The 22215-nt window shown below is 31.6% G+C and overlaps 5 protein-coding genes and 1 long non-coding RNA gene across 6 annotated transcripts; 3 read left to right on the top strand and 3 right to left on the bottom strand.

Moving 5' to 3' along the window:
- The first annotated feature begins 48 nt into the window (after positions 1 to 48).
- LOC106099737 (ras-related protein Rab-30) lies at positions 49 to 3165 on the top strand. The gene is made up of 3 exons (XM_013278376.1): positions 49 to 432; positions 745 to 989; positions 1368 to 3165. Exons 1-3 carry the CDS (start codon positions 253 to 255, stop codon positions 1564 to 1566), a joined length of 624 nt encoding a protein of 207 aa, XP_013133830.1. The 5' UTR covers positions 49 to 252; the 3' UTR covers positions 1567 to 3165.
- A 220-nt stretch (positions 3166 to 3385) lies between these two features.
- On the bottom strand, positions 3386 to 8191 carry LOC106099881 (probable cysteine desulfurase, mitochondrial). The gene is made up of 8 exons (XM_013278561.1): positions 7967 to 8191; positions 7814 to 7893; positions 7414 to 7668; positions 7073 to 7238; positions 6423 to 6707; positions 5780 to 5953; positions 4516 to 4648; positions 3386 to 4088 (listed from the first exon to the last, which is right to left on the bottom strand). Exons 1-8 carry the CDS (start codon positions 8085 to 8087, stop codon positions 3935 to 3937), a joined length of 1368 nt encoding a protein of 455 aa, XP_013134015.1. The 5' UTR covers positions 8088 to 8191; the 3' UTR covers positions 3386 to 3934.
- A 377-nt stretch (positions 8192 to 8568) lies between these two features.
- LOC106099536 (negative elongation factor E) lies at positions 8569 to 10051 on the bottom strand. The gene is made up of 4 exons (XM_013278103.1): positions 9669 to 10051; positions 9441 to 9594; positions 9061 to 9222; positions 8569 to 8821 (listed from the first exon to the last, which is right to left on the bottom strand). Exons 1-4 carry the CDS (start codon positions 9934 to 9936, stop codon positions 8617 to 8619), a joined length of 789 nt encoding a protein of 262 aa, XP_013133557.1. The 5' UTR covers positions 9937 to 10051; the 3' UTR covers positions 8569 to 8616.
- Positions 10052 to 10427: 376 nt separating this feature from the next.
- On the top strand, positions 10428 to 11124 carry LOC106099577. Its single transcript, XR_001225392.1, has 2 exons — positions 10428 to 10581; positions 10902 to 11124. It is a non-coding gene; the product is annotated as an uncharacterized LOC106099577 (long non-coding RNA).
- Positions 11125 to 16326: 5202 nt separating this feature from the next.
- On the top strand, positions 16327 to 17438 carry LOC106099800. Its single transcript, XM_013278464.1, has 2 exons — positions 16327 to 16587; positions 17121 to 17438. Exons 1-2 carry the CDS (start codon positions 16425 to 16427, stop codon positions 17249 to 17251), a joined length of 294 nt encoding a protein of 97 aa, XP_013133918.1. The 5' UTR covers positions 16327 to 16424; the 3' UTR covers positions 17252 to 17438.
- LOC106099799 (aromatic-L-amino-acid decarboxylase) lies at positions 17422 to 22187 on the bottom strand. The gene is made up of 5 exons (XM_013278463.1): positions 21013 to 22187; positions 19365 to 19485; positions 19175 to 19288; positions 18821 to 18940; positions 17422 to 18740 (listed from the first exon to the last, which is right to left on the bottom strand). The coding sequence occupies exons 1-5, from the start codon at positions 21096 to 21098 to the stop codon at positions 17670 to 17672; spliced, it is 1512 nt and encodes a 503-aa protein (XP_013133917.1). The 5' UTR covers positions 21099 to 22187; the 3' UTR covers positions 17422 to 17669.
- Positions 22188 to 22215: the final 28 nt, after the last annotated feature.

Genomic DNA, 22215 nt, shown 5'->3' on the forward strand with positions numbered 1-22215 from the left:
ATTTTTTACGGCTGTGCTACAAAAACAAAAAAAAGAATAAGTGTCAAAGAGTTTGACATTGACTAATTGCAAATAAAAATTGCCTAAAATCCTTAAAATTAAGGATTAATATTGGCAGCAATTGGATTACATTATCGGCGAAATAATAACTTTCAGTATTCTTTTTGTAAATACAAGCTTTTTAAAACAGTTCTAAATATATATTCTTTCCCATTCATAAGTAAAAAATAGGCAAAACATAAATTAACAGCAATGGCTATTGTGAAAACACCAGTACTCAAAGTTATTTTATGTGGTGAATATGGTGTTGGAAAAAGCTCAATTTTCAGGCGTTTTATAAACAACACATTTGTACCAAGCTCAGACAGACGATCAACATTAGGATTAGATCATTTCGAGAAGCTCTATCAAGTCGCCGACAAGGACGTTAAAGTATGTAATTAATCTCCTTCCTAAAAATATTAAAAACCTGTTACGATTTTCAGTAGCATAATGCAACATATCATGTGAAATGTAAACTTTGAAATATATAAAAGCAGTTTACATCATTATTCTTAATTATATTAATTGGTGTATTGTTAAAAAAAACATGAAAGCAATGCTGAAACGTTTTTATTAAATAAAAGTTTGATAATCCTTTACCTTTTTATAGATCACATAGTTAAATTAGTCATGTCAATAAAAGTTATTCTTAAAAACTGTGTTGGCAGTTATAAAGTCATTAAACATGAATGTGACTTCTAGTTACAGTTATGGGACACTGGTGGTATGGAGAGAATAGCATCAGTAACATCCAGTTATTACAAATTTGCTGAAGCAGCAATACTGGTGTTTTCATTGGATAATGCATCTTCATTCCATGTGTTAAGTCAACATTTGTTAGAAATAGTAACATATGCTGAGAATGCAAAAATATTCTTATGTGGAAATAAATCTGACTTGGAAGGATCATCACCACAAGTAACTGATGCAGATATAGAAAACTTTTGGTAAGTCTTTTTATATCATACCTATTTTATATGATAAGATGACAAATGAGCAAGCAACTAGTAACATTTGAATAAATAGTGAATTGACCTATGCCTATAGACCGGCCAAGACCACTTCTTATCCTTTTGTAATATACAAATTATGAATAAAGGAAGAGGTTAGGCATCTAGCACAGTCATTACATGAAATGCAGAATTACTTTTTGGCTGTCTTCAGAGTGGTTGTAGTATCAGATCAGCAAATTTATGATAAATATGTTATTGCATTCTCTACCACAATTTAAATAACACATATATTGCCTGGCCAATTTTTTCTCCAACAAAAATCATATGTGTTAATTTTAGAGTGTTCTTTCTTAAATATATTTCCTATTTCAGTGAACAGTGTCACAATCTTATCAGTACTACATATAAAACATCTTGTAAAACTGGTAAGGGATTGGAAGAAATGTTTTCTGATATTGCTCTACAGTTAGTAGATTCTAACAGGTCTAGGATAGAGCTGCAGACTTTAGACCATAACAGTTTTAAAATAACTCAGCCTGAACCTCCAGAAGAACCCCATTGTAGTTGTTAGACCATAGACTAATGTCTACTTTTTTATGTATATAATTTACACGTATCCAGTATTTTACAAACTCTGATATGAATTATTTACTGTCGTGTGTATTCAGCATGGCCTAATTGAATGATAACAGTTTTAATAATTATTCTGTATTTGTAATTTACATAAGAATTATTTTTGGAGTATTTGCGTATTGGTAGATGATTTGCTATAATTAATACTCAATAATTAGGCTTTTGCTAGAAAATTTGCTCATAAGAATATTTGGATTTGTATACATTTTTATTAATACAAAAGATATCATTTATGGTATAGGTTTTATACAATTGACAAAATTTTTAAAATATTCCAGCTTTTACCACAGGTATGGGCAATATTTGACATGTTGTGAGCTAAACTGTAGTGTGCAAATACATTTAAATGGTTTTTTTCACGATATCTCGTGAGCTGGTTATCTTACAGTGGGCCGGTTTTTGCCCATATGTGTTTTACCAATAGGATAAATTTCTTATTGGTTCAATTGATGTCATATATTTTTTTTTTATTCACAAATGTTTCTTGCATATCTAAGTTATTTTTATCTAAGGATTATTTTCTTATTATTATGATAAGATGTAATAGTATATTAAAAGTACCTGACACAATCCGTTAATGTTGTAGTGTACTGCTGATATTTTTTTATATTTTTTTTGTTGATATTTACTATAATAATTGGTGTAAGTTATATGTAGAATTAATTATTTTACTAGTCAATATTATATTGACAAGGTATGAAATGTTGTAATATTCAAAATAAGCATAATTGTGACCTATCACTGAAAGTGTGATTTGCTTTTTACTCACAAGATTAAATACAAAATTCAATTAATTATACTTATACCGTATTAACAACTAATCTTGATACTAATATAAATTTAGTTTGCCTTTTTGCTATACTAACCAAGTTATAAACTGTAAAACCCTGTATTTTTGTTTTACCATTGATCAAAAAAATTTCAAACTTAGATCTTTTAAATTCAATGGACATAAAATTGACTACCACACTTACAATTTTACAAAATTGTCTGTCTGTGTACTGTCTTTATAAATGCTTTTATCAAGACATTACTGCCTAAACTCTAGTCTCTTTTTCGTTATATAGAATTTGTCTCGGAATAATTTAGATCTATTCTCTAAAATTGACAAGTTTTAATTTTCAATCTTTTTGTAATTTTTTAAATCTTGTTTTATAATGTGCTAATTTACACCTTTTAAGATAACCTCGAATAGAATGTCGTTTCCGCCTTAGTTAACTAAGCAAATTCTAAAAACTCGACTACAAATAAAAAATGACACCAGACACAATCCAGTAATTTCGTTTATTTAATACTTTACCTTTCTCTTGATTATTTGATCCTTGGGATTGTATGAAAAGAATAATGGAATGAATAAAAATTTCTATTCAAATGGTAAACATATATGTTAATTTTAATAATGTGTTCATCGCTTCAAATACCGTATTGAATGATGGAAATGTATGCTAATATTTTTGTAGCAGTTTTATTGTCATTCATTAATCGAGCTCTCTTTTATTTGTAACAATGAGTTATGTAATTTTATGCTGAAGTGCATTTTAAAATTCTTTAATAAAGCTTTAAAATGTGTCATATTCGTTTTTTTTATTTATTGGTTAATCCTTACGGATATATTTAATTATATTACATAACGTGAGTAACCGAGGTCTTCATTCTTTTTCCAGAAATTAAATATTACAAATACGTTTCTTTAAAATTATGGAAGTAGTAATTTTAATAAAAAAATATAAAAGGTGAGGTTTAAATAAAAACAAAAATAATCTTTTATTTTATTGTGTATTCTGGATTTTAATTGTGATACATATTCTTGCAATACATTTTGCTTATTCACTTGAACCTACTTATCTATAGTAGAATAATTGTCAGACTGCGTTTATTCGCCATTATACTTTTGGGCTTATTTGTTTTAATAAAATATTTTCAGTGTATTCTATCTATACCTAAAGTAGCAAATGTTACTACAGTTGTGCAAAGGGGGAATTAATACTCAATTGAAGATTCTATTATTCCAATTGTTTCCGGAATTACCTAAATGGCCATTAAAGTGGAATGCGCCAGTTTTAATATTGACTTTTGTAATAAATTTCATAATTTTACAATAACATTTTCGTCATCTAATGACATATTTAACAAATACGGAATTGATTTATCGTTATTATCAAACAATTGTAAACAATAACGTGTAATTTCGAAATCAGTACGTACAAATAAAAAAAAATTAAACACAAACAGATCTGCCAAAAATAAGTTTCTACAAATATGAAATGCTGGTTAACATTTACATATGTTAATATACAAATATATGTTCAGTGCTGCGACCATTGGATGGTTTTGATGTCGACCCCTTCCTGCACCATCTCCCAGAGCGGGCTCATGTCGCGCAGCCGCTCCACGTGCCGTATCGTCTTCTCCGCCGTATAATCCACCTCCTCCTCTGTGGTGAACCTACCTAAACCAAACCTGAACACAAATACATCACTATAGTGTATTAAAAGTATTCTAAAACAAATGACTCCCGATGGACTGATTAAAGTTGTTGATATATAACTGAATCTTTAGAGATATGTCAACTCAGCATAGTTTATCATACTACTAGCTTTCGCACGTGATTCCGTCCGTGTGGAATTAAAAAATCAAAGTAGTCTATATGTTCTCCCAGACTGTGACATCTATACTAAACTTCGTCGAGATTCGTTTAGCTGTTTTGGTGACAAACTCTAACAAGCATCTATCTAAATGGATGGATTAATGTTTGTTAGAGTTTATCGCCAAAACGGCTGATATCTACGCAATTTTGTATAAATGTAGATGATAGTCTGGAAGAACACATAGGATACTTTTTTTAAATTCGAAGAGGGCGAAAACTAATGATATAAGCAAGATATACCTAATAGAGCTGTGTGCGAGGTCCTCGTCGGTGCCGATGGCTCTGAGCACGTAGGAGGGCTCCAGCGAGGCGGAGGTGCAGGCGGAGCCGCTCGACAGCGCCACGTCCTTCAGGGCCATAAGCAGAGACTCACCTGCGGACATCAGAAAACTGGCTTTGCTAACTCACCAAAGACATAGAAATAGACCAGACATATGGGACAAAAAAAATTCACTGGTAACTTCTGTGAACTATGTTGTCTAGTTTAGTACTCTTGTGTCCTTGTATTGACATGTTATAAAACATTTTGCAAAAATTATAGTTTCAACATAATGAATTTATAATTATACTAACTTTCATTAAGAACTGCGTTCAGGTGTTTTGGCTACGAACTCTAAGAAAAATCCATCCATCCAAACTATCGCATTTATAACATTAGTAAGAAGTAAGATTTATAAATGTAGCAATAGACTATGTTAGTGGATCATGTGAAAAATGTCTTAAATAAAATGTCAACTATGCTTCCTCTATATATTCTTTGAATCACTTTGCAACTTCACGTAAATATCATTTAATAACATATATCTTTTTTTGTTGTCCATAGCAAAATCATAAAAAGTACCCTATCTTCTAAGACAAAGACAGGGTTTTGTGGGGGTTCGACTCAATAAAACCCCTTCAGGCCATCAAGTGTGATAGAACGGGGGACCTGAATTTCTGTCTGTGTTCACCTGATTCAAAATAGAAATAAGTGCTTTTAGTCTATTTTAATAAGTACAGTGTTATACAGGTAAAATCGACAAACTGTTTTATTATTATCCTTTTGATTGATCAATTTGATTACTATAATTACATCATACTTTTCATGAGTTGCTTTTGTCAACTACATTATCAGTGAAATAAGTAATTCAAATAACTAAAACCACGTAGGGACAGTTATCAATGTAATAGTTGATAATGAACAATAATAAATATATTATGAGTTTTATCTTTAAGTATATAACAATATCATGGTAACCTAATTAACTGAAAGAACAAACAATTACATATTTTACAATGTTTTTATACACTTCAGCCTAATACTAAAACAACATTTTGTAAAAGCGTTTTAAATACCACAAAGATACTCCTAAATTACATATTAAATAAATGTCAGATTTTAAGTGACTCTTACAAAGCGAGGTGTTTCAGTACTTGACCATTGCTAAACGAAATGTAATTAGTGTTTAAATGTAATTGAAATTATATTTTTGCAGTTTTAGTATATGTAAAAAGTAGTTCTTACCTTCAACATAAGCAAATGACAAGTTGACACATCCAGGATAAGTTTGTTCCGGGTCTCCATTTCTGATCACATGTGACAGTTTGGAATAAATTTTATCTAGAAATCTTTGAGACAAATTCTCCATCCAAGCATGGTCATATTTCATTTCCCTTTGTGCTAATTCACAGGCTGCACCTAGGAATATTATAATAACAAATATTAACACTCATTATTATAAATTAAGGGCTCCTATATAAAGTATTGTATATAAACAAAAGCAAGTAGTCATGTGTTCTTCCAGACTATCCTCTAAATGTATACTAAATTTAATAGAAGTCCATTCAGCCATTTAGGCTACAAATTCTAACAAACATCCACCCATCCACCTAATCTTTCGCATTTATAATATTAGTAAGATAATGGGCTCATATGTTAAGTATTGTATATTTAAAACTTAACATATACTAGTTTTCGACCGCGACTTCGTCCGCGTGAAATTAAGAAGAAACAAAATCAAGTAGCTTTGTGTTCTTCCAGGCTATCCTCTACATGCATACCAAATTTCATAGAAGTCTATTCAGTCGCTTAGGCTACCAATTCTAACTAACATCCATTAAGCCCTCTAAACTTTCACATTTATAATATTAGTGACATAAAAACTTACCTAACCCCACTACTAATGGTGTAGGTACAGTCCCACTTCTCATTCCCCTCTCCTGTCCACCTCCACTTTGTATTGGTTCCACACGTACTCGGGGCCGACGTCTGATGAATAACGCACCCACTCCTTTCGGGCCGTAGATTTTGTGACCAGATATTGACATAAGATCTATATTCATTTTATTAACATCTAACGGTATTTTTCCAAGAGCTTGAGCTGCATCCGTGTGGAAGAATACCTTTTTGCTTTTGCATATCGCTCCAATGTCAGCTATTGGCTGTTTTACACCTGAAAAAAGAGCATCTATCCTAATGAGTTTGTTCAAACAAACTTTATCTAAAGTTTCTTGATAAAATTATAACTATTGAGAGAGAAATTATAATTATAATAACTTGAGAGTTACATAAAATTATATTACTTTTACATCTAATAATTTATGGTAACTTTAACATACAGGCTTATTACGTAAATAGCCTAAATATCTTAAGTTATTGAAATACATATTTGTTATATATGTTTGTCACATACAAAATCTATGTATTATCTATATATCTGCAGTTCCCCTGATATTGCAGATGTCCATAGGAATCCGATCAAATGGCACTAATGCTAGAAGAGGAGCGCAAAATACATTTTTAGAAGTTGTATTTCACCTATTTCATTGTTGACAGTCATAATTGACACCAGACTTGTTTCTGGTGTCAATGCCTCTTCTAGTTGCTGTAGATTAATAATTCCATTTGGTCCGACTGGTAGATAAGTGATTTTAAAACCTTCACCTTCTAATGCACGACATGAATCAAGGACACATTTATGTTCCTACAAAAATAAATTCATATGTTAGTTGTAATACTGCAACTCTTTTCATTGTACATATTAATATTCACTAGATTATTTTTAAAAATGAACTGAAATGCAAGTTTGGCTTTTTAAATATAAGCTCTCTTAATTACATAAATAACTTTAAATAAACTATAAAAATATTTACACTTACAATCTGTGTTGTAACAATGTGCTTTTTTCTTGGTGCATAAAAATGTGCCACTCCTTTGACAGATATATTATTAGACTCCGTAGCTCCTGATGTGAATATGATTTCTTTAGGATCTGCTCCTATTAGATTTGCCACTTGTTCTCTGGCTTTCTCTACTGCTGCTTCACTTTCCCATCCATAAGTGTGTGTTCGAGAATGTGGATTTCCATGGTAGCTTACTAAATATGGTAACATTGCATCAAGTACTCTGGGATCCTGGAAAACATATTTATACAAGATATACTACTCTATAATTTTCTAATCATGTATTGTCTTTCCATATACACTGATTGGCTCTAACAAAGTTTTTTATACTAATTATTATTCCTAGAATTTGTTCCAAGGTTAAAGGAACACTTACCATAGGAGTTGTCGCTTGTGCGTCAAAATAAAGTGGACGACCAACCTCTTCATGTTTTAACGAAAACTTGTCATTATCGGCTGAAATAGACAAATGTGATTAAAGTTAGGCTACATATAAATAGCATGTTAATTGCATGAACAAACTGTTTACCTCTGCTTGATAAATTTCTGGTTCCTTGAATTACCATTAGGATACCATTTTCTTGCTGCAATATTCGTTTCAAAGAATTGTTTACGCATAACTGCGTAATATTATTGATTACCCGAAACATCTTTTAATAAAACGATTATTAAGTCGTAAATTACATAAAATCTTTATTTGCCGACTCAAAATTAAATCGAAAAAGACTTTATTTTTCACTAAATGTTAATGTCAATGTGACATTGACGTCTTCTTAAAAGGCATAGACGCGAGGAACATTCGTGAATTTTTAAAAAAATCTCACGTGCTCGATAATAATTAGTAAAATTGTAATCAGTTTCAAATCTTCAAAAATCGCTAATTTTTTTTATAATTCTCAATTTTGACTCCCAATGTTTTTACATATTCAGGAATACTATTCTACAGAGTTTGAACTTCCACTTTTTGCACCTTGCCTATACTTTCCTTCTTTAATCATAAGTGCTTCGCTATTCTATGGGTCGTTTAATTTTAATTGCAAAAAAATAAGAATGTATACATTTCCGATAATTTTACCTACAAACGATAGTTGATTATCGCAGCTTCAGTGTTTAACGAAAAACCTTACAAAAACTCTTTTATTTACTCATTAATTTTTAATTCATTGCAATAATTACAAATCAATCAAATATATCATCATAAGTTAGAAGAGTCCGTTTTGTGTCTTTTGGCGGCGGTGGGGCGTTCCGTGCATTGGCCGCGGCCGTCGCCCAAGTCCCTGCAGATGGTCGCCGAGTCAATGTTGCTTTCCAATTTTCTTCAGACTCTTCCAGTGCTGCTAAAGCATGTGTTGCCAGATCTGGTGTCTCAAATGTCAATAATACCCTGAAATTAATAATCATGTATGTTATTATAAAAATATCAGAATGTATCAAGTAAATTTTTTGATATTGCTAAAAAAAGATATTATTAAATGTAAACATACTCTACTTTTAATGTACCTTTTTAATTACCTTTCCTGAACAAAACTTGATAAAAGGAGTAAGTCTTCTTTTGAGAGATGTGTCAAAACCTGGTCATTAATTTAAATGCAATGTCTATTTCAAGGATTATTAGTAACTCACTTTTCATCATCCTCCTGTACATATGTGAATGGCTCAAATGTAGTTAGTCTTCGCCTGATCACCTCCTCTGTTATATTGGCACCTGTTACTTGTACCATGCAGCACTTTGCTGTATTTGAATTAGGAGTTTCACCACCTTGGTTACGAGTAGCTTTTTCTTCTCTGCAAAAAGGCAAATTTAATCGATTTTGCAACATGCACATCGGCTTTTAAAACATTTTGATCATACTTTTAATAATTCAAATATCTTTTAGATTATTTCTACTTTAGTAACAGAACCCAAACTTTTATTATTTTATATACAAATATTGCAGTTTCATATACATCTTTATTAAAGTAAAGCTAGTTAGATATAAAAGAGAGTTTAAAATGATCAATACTTTTCTCTGGCTGTGACAAATGAATCATAGAGATATTTGACACGAGGAGAAGGTTTCTCTTCAGGAGGTGGAGGTTCTTGTGACGCACTGAAGGGTTGATATGATGCTACACCACCAGCTGTACCTGCTGACCCACTAAGTTTCCTTTCCCTACCTAAAATGTTAAGGTATTAATTAGTCATTTTCACACTCTTATGAGGTGTGCATTACAGAAGTACATAGTCTTACCTGCGCGGGGACGTTTAAAAGTAGCATTTTGTGGTTGTGGAGGAGGGCTTTTGATAGCTTGAATTGCACCACTTTTTATTAGTTTTCGAGCAATTTCTCGAGCATCCCGTGCCTCTGTTGGTCGTTTCGGTAATACCGGCTTTTCGGGCTCTTGTTTTGGTGCCTTCAACGCTTGTAGTGCCTTCTTTTTCTTTTTTAATTTTTGATATTTTGCTTGCAGCATTAATTCCTCTTCCGTTAAATTTGAAGTGAAATGTAAATACACCATTTTTTGAAATTCCACAATAATGTGACTTTCGCAAATCTGTATTATTACATTTAATTATTTATCACTAGAAAAACACTGCACCATAAAATAACAATTTTTTAAAATGCCAAGTTGACAATGTCACATTTGACAAAAAACAAACTTCATCGATGCAGCATAGATACAAAAAGTAATTTCGAACAACCCTGATAAAAAATGAAAAATCAACTAAAGTTGTAAGATAACTGTTTACAGAATTATTCTATTTTTTTTTTACATATTTTGCAAGAATAACTTCCATAGGTGTGTTCAATAAACTCGTAAAGATATAAAATAATTAAGTCCTTGGTTTCAAATAGTATTATTTCAATAATAGCTATAAGGCAGTTTTTAGTATTCGAGTACACCACTGACGTTCTTATCAACTATTTTCATAATTAATCGTATTCTTTACAGTAAATATCTTTATTTAAATAATCAGCGCCAAAGAATTTAAATACAAGATGAATAATCACTTTAAACAATTTTGTTGTCTTATACATACCAAGACAAAAACTGCATTGTGCACGATACACAAAATAATAACGGGCGTTGCTTTACTTATCTTGAAAAATAAAAAAATATTATCATCTACTTCTACTATAAATGATAAAGACTTCGGTCATGGTATGAGATTTTTCAGTTTAAGACATTCGTTACATCGTTAACTGCTTTTATTTTTTCAAATACAGAAATTGAAATGGAGTTCAACAAGTTAATTTTCTTTTATATTGTTATTAAATGTTGTTTGTATATCAGCAATGCGTTACCGTCGCCTAGTGTATATTTCCAAGCCGGTCCGTATGTTAACTTAAATTAGTTGTGTTAGTTACTTGGTTTCCTATAGACTCCACAGTGGCTTTTTCTCGCGGTTTCGTCTACTTGGAATTCATTCTAAAGTGGATGTTGATTTCGCAAAATTTATCAAATCTTTAATTTTTTTACAGGATTCGATATTCCTGAAATAGTGAGATGCATGTTTAAAGAACCAACAGAAGATAAAATGTGCCAGAAAGATTGTTTCTTTAAAGGATATCTGTATGGGATCTGCGTCGGAAATACATGCACTTGTCTATAATTTCATTGAATCTTCGATGATAGGAAGTAAAAAATATTGTTCGTGTAAAACTAATGGTGTGGATTTTCAATTAATTATACAACAAACAAACATTTGTTATTTTATTCATCACTGAAAGACCAACGAATACCTTTAATTGTAATTAAAAAAATTAAGTGCTTACATCCTGTGCTGCTTCAAGCTGCGATGCGGCGACAGTGCAGAAGCGTAGCGTTAATTCATTGCCGTAGCTCAAATAACATCTTTACGTTTCAATAGGTCTCTCTGTTTTTCAAATAGAAGTAAGAACCTTTTGTATTTTTATAAATGGTTCGGCAGAAGCAACTCATCATTATGACTACGAGTAATCAAGCTTCTATTCGGTATATGCGACAACTCGCACTGGACATTTCGTTCTTTGACACAGTACCTTGTTAATATTCCATTTAAAAAAAAATTCGACATTTTAGATTGATGGCAGTTAAATGTTTACATAGTCTTTTATGAATAATCGCGAAGAACAATTCATTTGTTATCATAAAGATGTAAAAACAAAAACTGGATGACACACTGATAGTGTTTATTTGCATACTTCTCTTGAGATATTCAAAAACATTTTCATTTCCTGTCCAAAGCTTAAGTACTGCGGTCGCTTTTTTTAGTCTCTAAAATCAGCGGCTTTTTAAACTATTAATATTGAAATGGGGTTTAAAAATTTACTTTTTTTAATTATTGTAATAAACTGTTTGGTTGTAAGTAATGCTTTACCGAAGCCGAATGTGTTTCTTCAAGATGGTTCGTACTTAACTTTCGTATTGTGCAACTTGGTTTTTCTAATTAAAGTGTTTTAGATTGCATTGTTAATTGGAGTAGCTATTTTTTTAAAAAATAACGATGCAATAACGATGGACGTGGTTTAAAATTTATTTAATGATGTCTTTTTTTCAGCATACGATATTCCTGAAAAAGTGAGATGCATGTTTGATCAGCAGACTGAAGACATCTTTTGTCTTGAACATTGTCTATCTAAAAGATTTTCACACGGCATCTGTTTTCGATATATATGTACGTGCTTTGATTTTTGACAGACGTACCAATTTAAGAAAACTGTAAAAAAATCTACAACTTATGTACAATAATTTAAGAATGAATGTATTCAATAAATTAATTACCAAAGAAAAAATTGTTGTTTTATTAATTGTATAATTTAAAGAAATCAGTAGAAGAGACCACAATAACATTTTTGCATGAATAAGCCGGCTCGCCCGGTGCTATACAACGACCAGACATAAAACAGGCTTGATGTGGAGTTCTAATGAGTGTGTGTGCTGGAGGCCTTTTCCACTTTCCTTTCCTACCTTTTTCTAATAAGCATATGATGGAAAAGCAAAATTTATTTGACAGAGAAGGGGACGCAGATGAAGGGGAGATCTCTTCGTTCTGTGTGTCTCCTCCTCCATCTATAACACAATTCAATTATTATTCAAATGTCTATCGGCAATATTCGCTTTGCTGTTCGCTGTCGAATCTAATTGGCTTCCTTGTTTGCCGCTTTATATTATAAAGAATATATTTTAGGCTTCAGAAACATATCGTTAATGTATTAAATAAGAATCAGATAACATAAAAAAATTGACATACTGACATGGTTTAAGTATGTCAAATACAAAGTAAGGAATGTAGAGTAGTAGTAATTAAAGTCTAATTAGGGATATGATAACAATTACTTAGAGTGCAATTACTCAAAAGCCATAGAATGACTTAAAATAGAGGATTAGTGATTATATCCACCAAGTGGTACTAATTAGAATCAACATCTCTTTTAGTTTTACTGGCCCTAATCTTACTAATATTATAAACGGACGGATGCTTGTTAGAGTTTGTAGCCTAAACGGCTGAAGGGATCCAGGTGAAATTTGGCATAAATGTAGAGGATAGTCTGGAAAAACACACAGGCTAATGCTTTTGTTTTTTTAAATTCCGCACGGACATAGTTGTGGGCGAAAGCCTTCGAAAGAGCATGCAAAATTTATTGAAATATTAAAATCAGGGTCTGGTTTACCTTAAGCCCTATTATGTACACAAATACGACAGCATCCACAAAATTTTTCACAATAAAAAGAAACACAAATTAGTGACTATGATAGCCGAGTAAGGTACATTTCTAAGAAGAACGCAAAATTATTGTCATATGTAAATTGTAATATTTACTATTTCCGAGTATGTTAATGTAAAACAACGTTAGTCATGGTATTTTATGCAATATAAGACATTTTGTAAATAAAATTCTTGCAGTTAAGTATTTACAAAAATTATTTTATTTAACAATAAATTTATTTTTAAACAAATTGATTAAAAATAACAACGCCTTGAGAGACTGGATAAATAGGAGAGATATCTCTCTGATCTTAGAAATCGAACTTTTACTTTCATTCGCATCGGATCATCGTAAATATAAAAATACAGATTAAATTAAATTACAATGGAGTTCGATAAATTTTTATTCTTTTTTATAGTCTTAGCGTGTTACGTCTCTGTAAACAACGGTAATCCGGACCCAAATGTGTTTCTCCAACAAGGTATGAATAGTTACTTTTTAATGATTCATTTTACTTTAAGACTCATGATCTTGTAGATCACTACTAACTTTCGCCCGCGACTCCTTCCGCGTGGTATTAAAAAAAAGTAAGTATTCTATGTGTTCTTCCAGACTATCCTGTACATCTATGCCAAATTTCACCGAGATCGGTTCAGCCGTTTAGGCTACAAACTCAAACATCCATCCATCCATCTAAACTTTCGTATTTATAATATTAGTAAGATTTTTTTTTTTACAGGAATGAAAATACCTGGAGTATGCCATTCTGATGCCACAGACGATATCTCGTGTATGGAATATTGCCTGCCTAAAGGACATTCCTTTGGAATCTGTATTAACGATTTGTGCAGTTGTATTTGAATTAAACAAAGAAAATTGTATTCTTGAAATATAATGAAATAAAGATTTGTTTGTTCATATTTACTTTATTTTATTTTCACAATTTACGTTAACACTGTAGCCTTAGTAAATAAGAAATTAGGCTATAGGAGGTCTTGCTGCTGCCACTTGAAGGGGAAATACCTAACCTGGCCTGAATAAAAAAAACAGAAGATCCAACTGACGGAGCTTCTAATTTATGTAATAGCAAATTTATTGGTTGCATATTAAAACAAAAAAAAAAACAATTTAATTAAAATTGAACAGACAGTAATGTAATATAAGACTTTTTTTTATTGAAATATACTTGAAAACATTGAAAAATGTTTAGCAACGCATGCCTTTGATTCGAACGATACACATTATTTGTTATTTATAATCACAATATTTTGTAAAAATTGGGATACAAAGTATGTGAAAGATGTAAAAGTTGCCTGTGCATCAATGATCGACATGAGTTACACAATTACAACCATTTGGCACACTTAAGATAAATTATTAAAAAGTACTTTGCGATATCGCTGCCTACACTTTTTCTAAGAATTTTAAAAGCTGCATCTGGTCAGATTAAGAAGGTAAGGTAAGTAGAAGTAGTATGACTTTAAGAGGTACGAAGACCTAAGTTTCGTAAATGATTTCGAATAGTCTGGTCGCAATTCAGTAACCTGTAGTTAAAGAGCTGTAGGAACTCGAATCCAGCATAACATCGTTACGACAGTGTGGCGAGCAGTAAATTGGATGTTGTGGTCCTGTCAGCGAGTGGCAATGAGTACGTTTTCTCTGGTGCTAGGCCATTTTGTTCGTGATATGACAGCGTGCTCAGAGACGGCTTATAACTCTGCGTAATGAAAGGGGAAATAATCAAAATAACTTTATTTCGATCTACAATTTTCTGCCCATAGTTTTGTAATTTGATTGCACTGTATTCATATAACTTTTTCACTTCAGATGCAGAAATTTTATCACTAAAATGAATCGAAAGTATCGGAGCCTTGAGAGAGTTTAGGAAAGCCACTCGATTTAGAATTGTCTATCAATCGATTAGATGATCGCTTCCTCAATTGGGCAAAATAGGTGACTCAGAAGACTGTTAATCATTGTTTTGATTAGATTTATAAATAAATAGACTTCTCTATGGTAAATAAAACTGTTATTATAAACAAAACCTATTCAGGTACTGATATGAGTAATGATGGCAAACAATACTTTTATTTATGTATATTATTCTGGTAAACACATAATACAAAAATGAAGATCATATTCTCATTAACTGTTCGACAAGGAACCGTGTACGCCGGCAATTGATTTTTTACTCAGGTTTTTTTAATTAAAAATTGTTTATTATAAAATGGAATTCCAAAAATATGTGTTCTTCTTTATGGTTATAATAACGAATTTATTCGCAAGCAATGTCTCAATGTCGCTTATTGAAAAAGGTACTTACTAAAATTGACAGTTTTCTCTTTATTTATCTGTGCACGTTACTAAAAATATAATGTTTGTGAAAGTAATTTACATTATTAATTAACTCGGTTATAAATTGACGGACAGATCTGTACAGATAATTAATTTAAAAAGAACTGCATTTAGTCACACGAAATCTATAAAAGTATACATCAATTTTTCCCTAAAATTAATCATTGGGTAATAATGCAGAACAATATCCCAATGTTTATATTTCGTTGAACTGTGGAAGTAATTATAAGAAATTAATTTACCTTAAATTGTATTTTTGCAGGAATAAAACTAACTGATAAAGTAAAATGTCAATACGATGAGCCCACTGAAGATATGGTGTGTCTGGAACATTGCTTACCTAAAGGATTTTCGTTTGGTTTCTGTATTAACAATTTGTGTAGGTGTAATTAATTTTAAAAATCGAATTTCTCGAATTAAAAAAATAGTATACGTAGTGTTTAGCATTCGGACTATAAGTTATGTTAACGTGCTAAATACCAGGTAAGAACTTGAGTTGGCACGTCGAAAAAAAGAATACTCTTGTATATCACGTGCCAAATAAATGTCATATACTGTACTTTCGTTTGTTAAGAAATATGTATTTGAATAATGAAATATAGATCTATTGTTTGTATTTAGTTTGCTTAATTTGTATTACGTCTAACTAGTCTATATAATTATTAGACGTAATATAAATAAATATAAACGTAAGTAACATAATTAAATTAAAAAACAAACATCATTTGTGTAATTGTTATTATAATTTGTGAGTTATTTACGATGATTAATCCTTTTCAAACTATATAGCAATACAGAAATTGCATGACGCATGCATAATAAAAGAGGGCATTGAGTGACCTTAGGAAATGCAAATGTATTCCTCATTACCGTCCAACGCATAAATAGTGTGGTCATTGTTTGTCATTTGTTAGTCTGCGACGATTATTGTGCTGCCAACTTGTTTTCACATTAATTAAAATGGAGTTTAAAACTTTAGTATTATTTTTCACGGTTATAATAAGTTGCTTCTTTGTTAGTAATGCTTTTCCCAGAGATAGTAGTATAGTGAAACAAGAAACTGTAACGGAAATAAATATTGGAGCAAAAGAAAGTTCGACGCCCAGTGTGGACATTGGAAAAGGTACGTAATTATTTTATTACTTGAAATAATGATGCAATATTTTTTTTACTTAGTATGTGATGTGAAATCATCGTATCCGGAAACAGTTTAAGTTACTCATATAATTAATTTTAGTAAGTAGTTTATTCTTAATACAATACAACTTAAGTAAAACGAATTACTATCGGGGTTAAAGGTTAAAAAATGCAATTGCATGACTTCAATGTAAGTTTTGTTTTTTAATTATTTCCAATTTGATTTCAATGTAGTTTAAAAACGTTTATTATACTTGCTTGTCATTCAATATTAGTTTTACCTTTCGATTAAAATTAACAATTATAAATTATTAGCTTTCGTCTGCGACTCTACCCGCGTGGAATTAAAAAAAAAAACAAAATTGAATAGCCTATGTGTTCTTCCAAACTATGCTCTATATCTAACGATATCAAATTTTATCGAAATCTTTTTAGACGTTTATAGACGTTTATAGACGTATATAAATATCAATTCATCTAAACTTTCGTATTTATAATATTACTATGATTATTTTCCAGAATACCACATCCCAGGAAGAGTGTCATGTCAATATGAAGACCCCGTAGACGACATCGTATGCCAGGAACATTGTCTGCCTAAAGGATATTCGTATGGCATCTGTGTCGGTCATACTTGCAGCTGTATATGATTTTAAAACAAAAGTATAGCATAAAAGAACAAGACAGCATTTTTACTTATGTTTCCTGTGAATTAAAGAATAACAGTCGCTTAATTTAAAAATGTGATTTTTAAAAAAATATTGTAACTGCCTAATGAATTAAACGTATCAAAGGGGATCTAGTAAATAAAACAAAAATAAATTGTGTTGCACTTTATTACCTATTTTCTTAAACTTTAACATTGTACCATTTTCCTACGACTACTTAAATTATCATACCGAAGCACTTAAAAGTTAAAAGCATTTCATTCAACCTCAAATTGTTTGAAATTTTGACCAATTAAATGACGAAAGAAAAATTTAATATCACCTTCTAGCAATAGTTGAAGTGTTTTTTTTTTATTATGCACCAAAGAATAAACTCAAAGTAAATCAATAAGAGTAAAGTTTATTTCGATTTTTCTTCAGAGATGCTTACGCTTTCTATGCTTTCAATGTTTGATATTTTGGATTTGACGCATTTATTATTTAAACAAACGATATCTGCCTCCTGCTTAATATTCATCCAGCTGATTTCAACATCGTCTTTCGTTGTGAAGAGCGAACAGATCACCCAACGTATTATGTAGCGGCCACGATAACTCGCTGCCACCATAAAAACTTTTTTCTTAGCAGTCAGATTTTCTAACATTTTTCTCGTTAAATTGTCCCCATCTTTAAGCCTAAAACACACCAATCCCATTATTGGTTCTGGCTCAACAATAAATCTTTCATCTGATTTCACTAGCTTCGCAAAATGTTGTGCGAGACTAATATGATTTCTGATATGTCTTCTCAAGCCTTCTGCACCGTAAGTTTTCATCACCGACCACAACTTTAGTGATCTAAATCGGCGGCCTAACGGCATCTGCCAATGCCTGTAGTCTGGTATTTTCAAACTAGTTTTGACATCATCTAAGTAAATTCTTTGAACATCGAATGCATTGATCAAGTCGTATCCATCTCGTACCCACATTGCAGAGCAATCGAAATTTACGAGTAACCATTTGTGTGCGTTTATATCAAAAGAGTCGGCGTATTCTACACCTTTCATAAAACCTCTGTATTCCGGACATATGAAAGCACTACCAGCATACGCAGCATCTACATGTAACCATACGTTGTTTTCTTTACATATAGGTCCAAGTTCATAAAGAGGATCAAATGAGCAAGTTCCTGTTGTTCCTAAATTTGCAACAACGTAGCAGGGTATGAGTCCCTCGGCTACGTCGTCTTCGAAGGCTTTCTTTAGTGTATCTCCACGTAATTTACCGAAAGCATCAGATTTTAATAAGCGCATTTTCATTGAACCGAGTACTCCAGCTTTTTCTACTGAAGAATTACATTGGTCTGAAGTGTAAGCAATTAGCTTCTTATGTATGTCATCGGGGTCAAGACCGGGGTTCTCTTTGGTGAGTCTTCGGATCATTTTATCTTTAGCAGCAAGAAGTCCGACGAGTGTAGACTCGCTGGCAGAACCCTATTAGTAGATAAATGTTTTGAATAAAACCGTTTCTATTTAGTAAGTAGTTATGACTATTAAATTAATTTTACATTTACCTGAATAATTCCTCCTCCAGGTCCTGAGGAGCAATTAAGAAATTCTTCAGGTAGACCAAGTAACTTGCCAAGCCAATTCATTGTAACCACTTCTAGTTCAGTACAAGCAGGACTTGCAATCTGTATAAATTAAATAAGGCTATCAACTTCAATAATTATTTACTCACACTTAACTTTTCGTGATAAGCCTGTGTTATATTAGAGACAGTAACAATATGCTTATATTTTTAATTTTATAAAATTGCTTGTCTTATGAATTGCTAATAAGTTTTTAAAGGCGCTTGGTCATTCTTGGCGCGACTTCAAGTTGCAAAGACATATCAATATTGATAGAATGACATCACGTGCACTTACCCAGGTGAAGCCAACAACTCCAAGGCCATCACTAAGTAAGTTGCCCACAATACTGGCGTACGAGATTCCAGTTGGATAATACGCATGAAATTGAGGATGATGCCAGTGAGTTGTCTAAAAAACATGAATCTATGAGTTGAATTCTAATTTTCATTACATATAACATGCATCATAATATATTTGTACTTACGCCAGGCAAAATTTTTTCAGTGAAGTCTTTTAAAACGTCTTGCCATTCGCAGGGTTGTTCGGGTGCATCTTCTGACATTTGTCTTATCAATTGTCCCGGTTCTACGGATGGCAGTACATTTCTAAAAAAAAACATTTAAAAAGTCAATTCCTTATTTCGGTATTTCAAATTGTGACATCTGTGAAATTGTAAGCTTCAAAGCAATTTTTTCTTGTACCAAAAGAAGACTAGAACTGTAAAATACTTATATTGCTCAAAGTATTCGTAAACACAAACATACGGCGTTAAGATTTCATAGCATAGAGTTATCTTACTACCATTATTACTACCACTTATACCCATCAAGTTGCATAAACACTATAAGCTGGTTACTGTTATGTAAGTCTAAGGCTTAACAAGGAAGCTCATTTAAAATTTCACATGAGTTGTTACAACATTGTAGAAAGTGCAATTTTAAATTTATACGGTTAAAATTGTTGGCTATTGTATGTAGTTGATTATCATGTCTTTTGTTTTCACGAAATCTTTGCTTAAAAATAAATGCAAATGTGAGGTTTCTGGCTCTCTTTAATTGATTTTTTTTATTTATCTGATGTTTAAGGAAATTCAAAAAATCAAGTGATAATGATAAAGGAGCTTGTAATAAGAAAACTGAGTCACTGAATAATAACACTGTAATATAGTTAACATTTATTTAAACTGAGTTAAACAATTTAACTAATCGTTCCATATCAAAGACGAATTTTGTTGACGTGCAACTTCTTTTGTAAAATCATTTTCTTCAGACTAGCATCATAGAATAATTAACTATACTATTTGTCAAGTATATTTAATAATTTCTGCAAATTCTAACATAATTACATTGTGCAATCACTACCGGTAAATAATTGAACTGATGGAGGGTTTCGTGTCTTTGTTGATTAACATCAGTCATTGTGAAGTCATTGTAAGATTGTTATATCATTAGCGTGTGCGTGGGACGATACAAATGTTGTCTTAGATGAAAACTGAGGAATTTAATTACCTTGATTTTCCCCTGTTGAGATACTTGTGCAAAACAATATCGTTCAAAAAATAAAAATAAATTAGAGTCTTTTTTTGTACAGGTTCTTAGATAATGTATTATCTATAGGATATAATTATTCCATTGGATGCAAGATTCAAGATTGCATCAATTTCCCTATCATGACGGAATTAAAAATACAAACAAAGCTACAAAGCATTGACTTTTTATTGATTTTTTGTAATGACACGTTTTCGCTAGTTATAAAAAGTAATATCATTTTTATTTTCTTGTCTTAAAACTTTAACTACATTTTTTTTGTTTAATAATTGAACTTCCTTATTTTCACAGTTATCTGTAGTAGTCAGTTTTGCATAGCCGATTTATATGTGAAAGGAAAAGAAAAAAATTTAACCCCCCCGATTTTTATATTCATGTTTATATAATACAATCAGATATTGCTTAATGGTTACAAAATTTCACTTACAAAACTTCGGAAAATTGTTTTAAATCTTTTTCAGTCCCAATACGAATTTACAAAATTACGTGATACGCCAATTAACATTATGTCCTAATTTAAATTTTAAAATTCGCGAATTGCCTACGGTAAAACTAAATACAATAAGATGTGCTAAAACCACATACCTATCCCGTATGTGATCGTAGTAGTCCGCCAATATATCAATGGCAGCTTTCCCGAACTCCCGAAATTGTTTACTGTCCATTTCCATTGCGCACTTTATAAACACTCACACTGATGCACTAGCAAAATTAAAAAAGTAATAAAATATATTTCAATTTCATACAATATTGAAAACAAAAGACTGTTATGAAACGATGTTTTAAGGTATGAAGCCGCGATGACGACTGGCAAGACAATGGAGGTTGTGGTGTCGAGAAGTGGATTTATAGCCGTACACCAGCTTTCTACGGTACACGTTCGCAGCTACTCGTATAATTAATGTTTTACGAAGCAAGGATACTTTTTCAGTTAATATAAAGATTGACAAATTCACAACATGTATTATCATCACAACAATAATATGTTCCTGTCATTTTTTCTTATTCACAAAGACTAAAATCGTACTCTGAACTATCAAGGAAATTTCCAATTTAAAGTTATTCACAAATAAGCGAGTACACATCATAATGCGTAAGTGTAACACATCATGCCCCTAAGATAATATTCGTTGCATTGACCATTTTTTCACTACATGATTACTACAAGCTATGCTTTTAATTTTTTGAGATGTATTGAATTGTCATAATATAGGCATTATGAATTATCTATTATCAAATATTGCGTGTGCGGTTAGTGTTTTTACATGACTACCGGACTAGCATGACTCGCTGCCGCGGTCAAGGCGGCAGGTGGCGCGGAGCGGTGCTATGTGGTGCTATCTCAACACTTCCAAACACAACAACGATCATGGGAATCTGCAATGATAACTGCTTCTTTCAATTCTTTTTATATTGTTTGACCAACTTAAGGGCTGCCACACTGTTTTAAGCAGGCAACATAAATTCCAAGCTGCTGGTCTGTTTTAGCCGTTTAAAATTCGTTAAAGGTAAATCTAGTCTTCGAACTGTCAACAGGATCTTTATTCAAGTTATTACAATAAATTCGAGTGTTCATTAGTTTTCTATACAACAAGGAAGTCATTGGTTCAAGGAAGCATTTGTTGTAATTTGATTGCCTGAGCCTGCAACTTCAAGGCCGAAGGCTATATTCATTGCAGATTTTGTATTTAACTAAAGTCTAAAAAAATTTAGCGTCACGCAAAACATGTTAAAAGCTGACGAAATTAAAAGTCAGTTTTACTCTTAAATGTAATAAAAAAGCGATAC

Source organism: Papilio polytes, unplaced genomic scaffold (assembly GCF_000836215.1).
Source record: "Papilio polytes unplaced genomic scaffold, Ppol_1.0 DF824102.1, whole genome shotgun sequence".
In the NCBI taxonomy this organism is placed as follows: Eukaryota; Metazoa; Arthropoda; class Insecta; order Lepidoptera; family Papilionidae; genus Papilio; species Papilio polytes.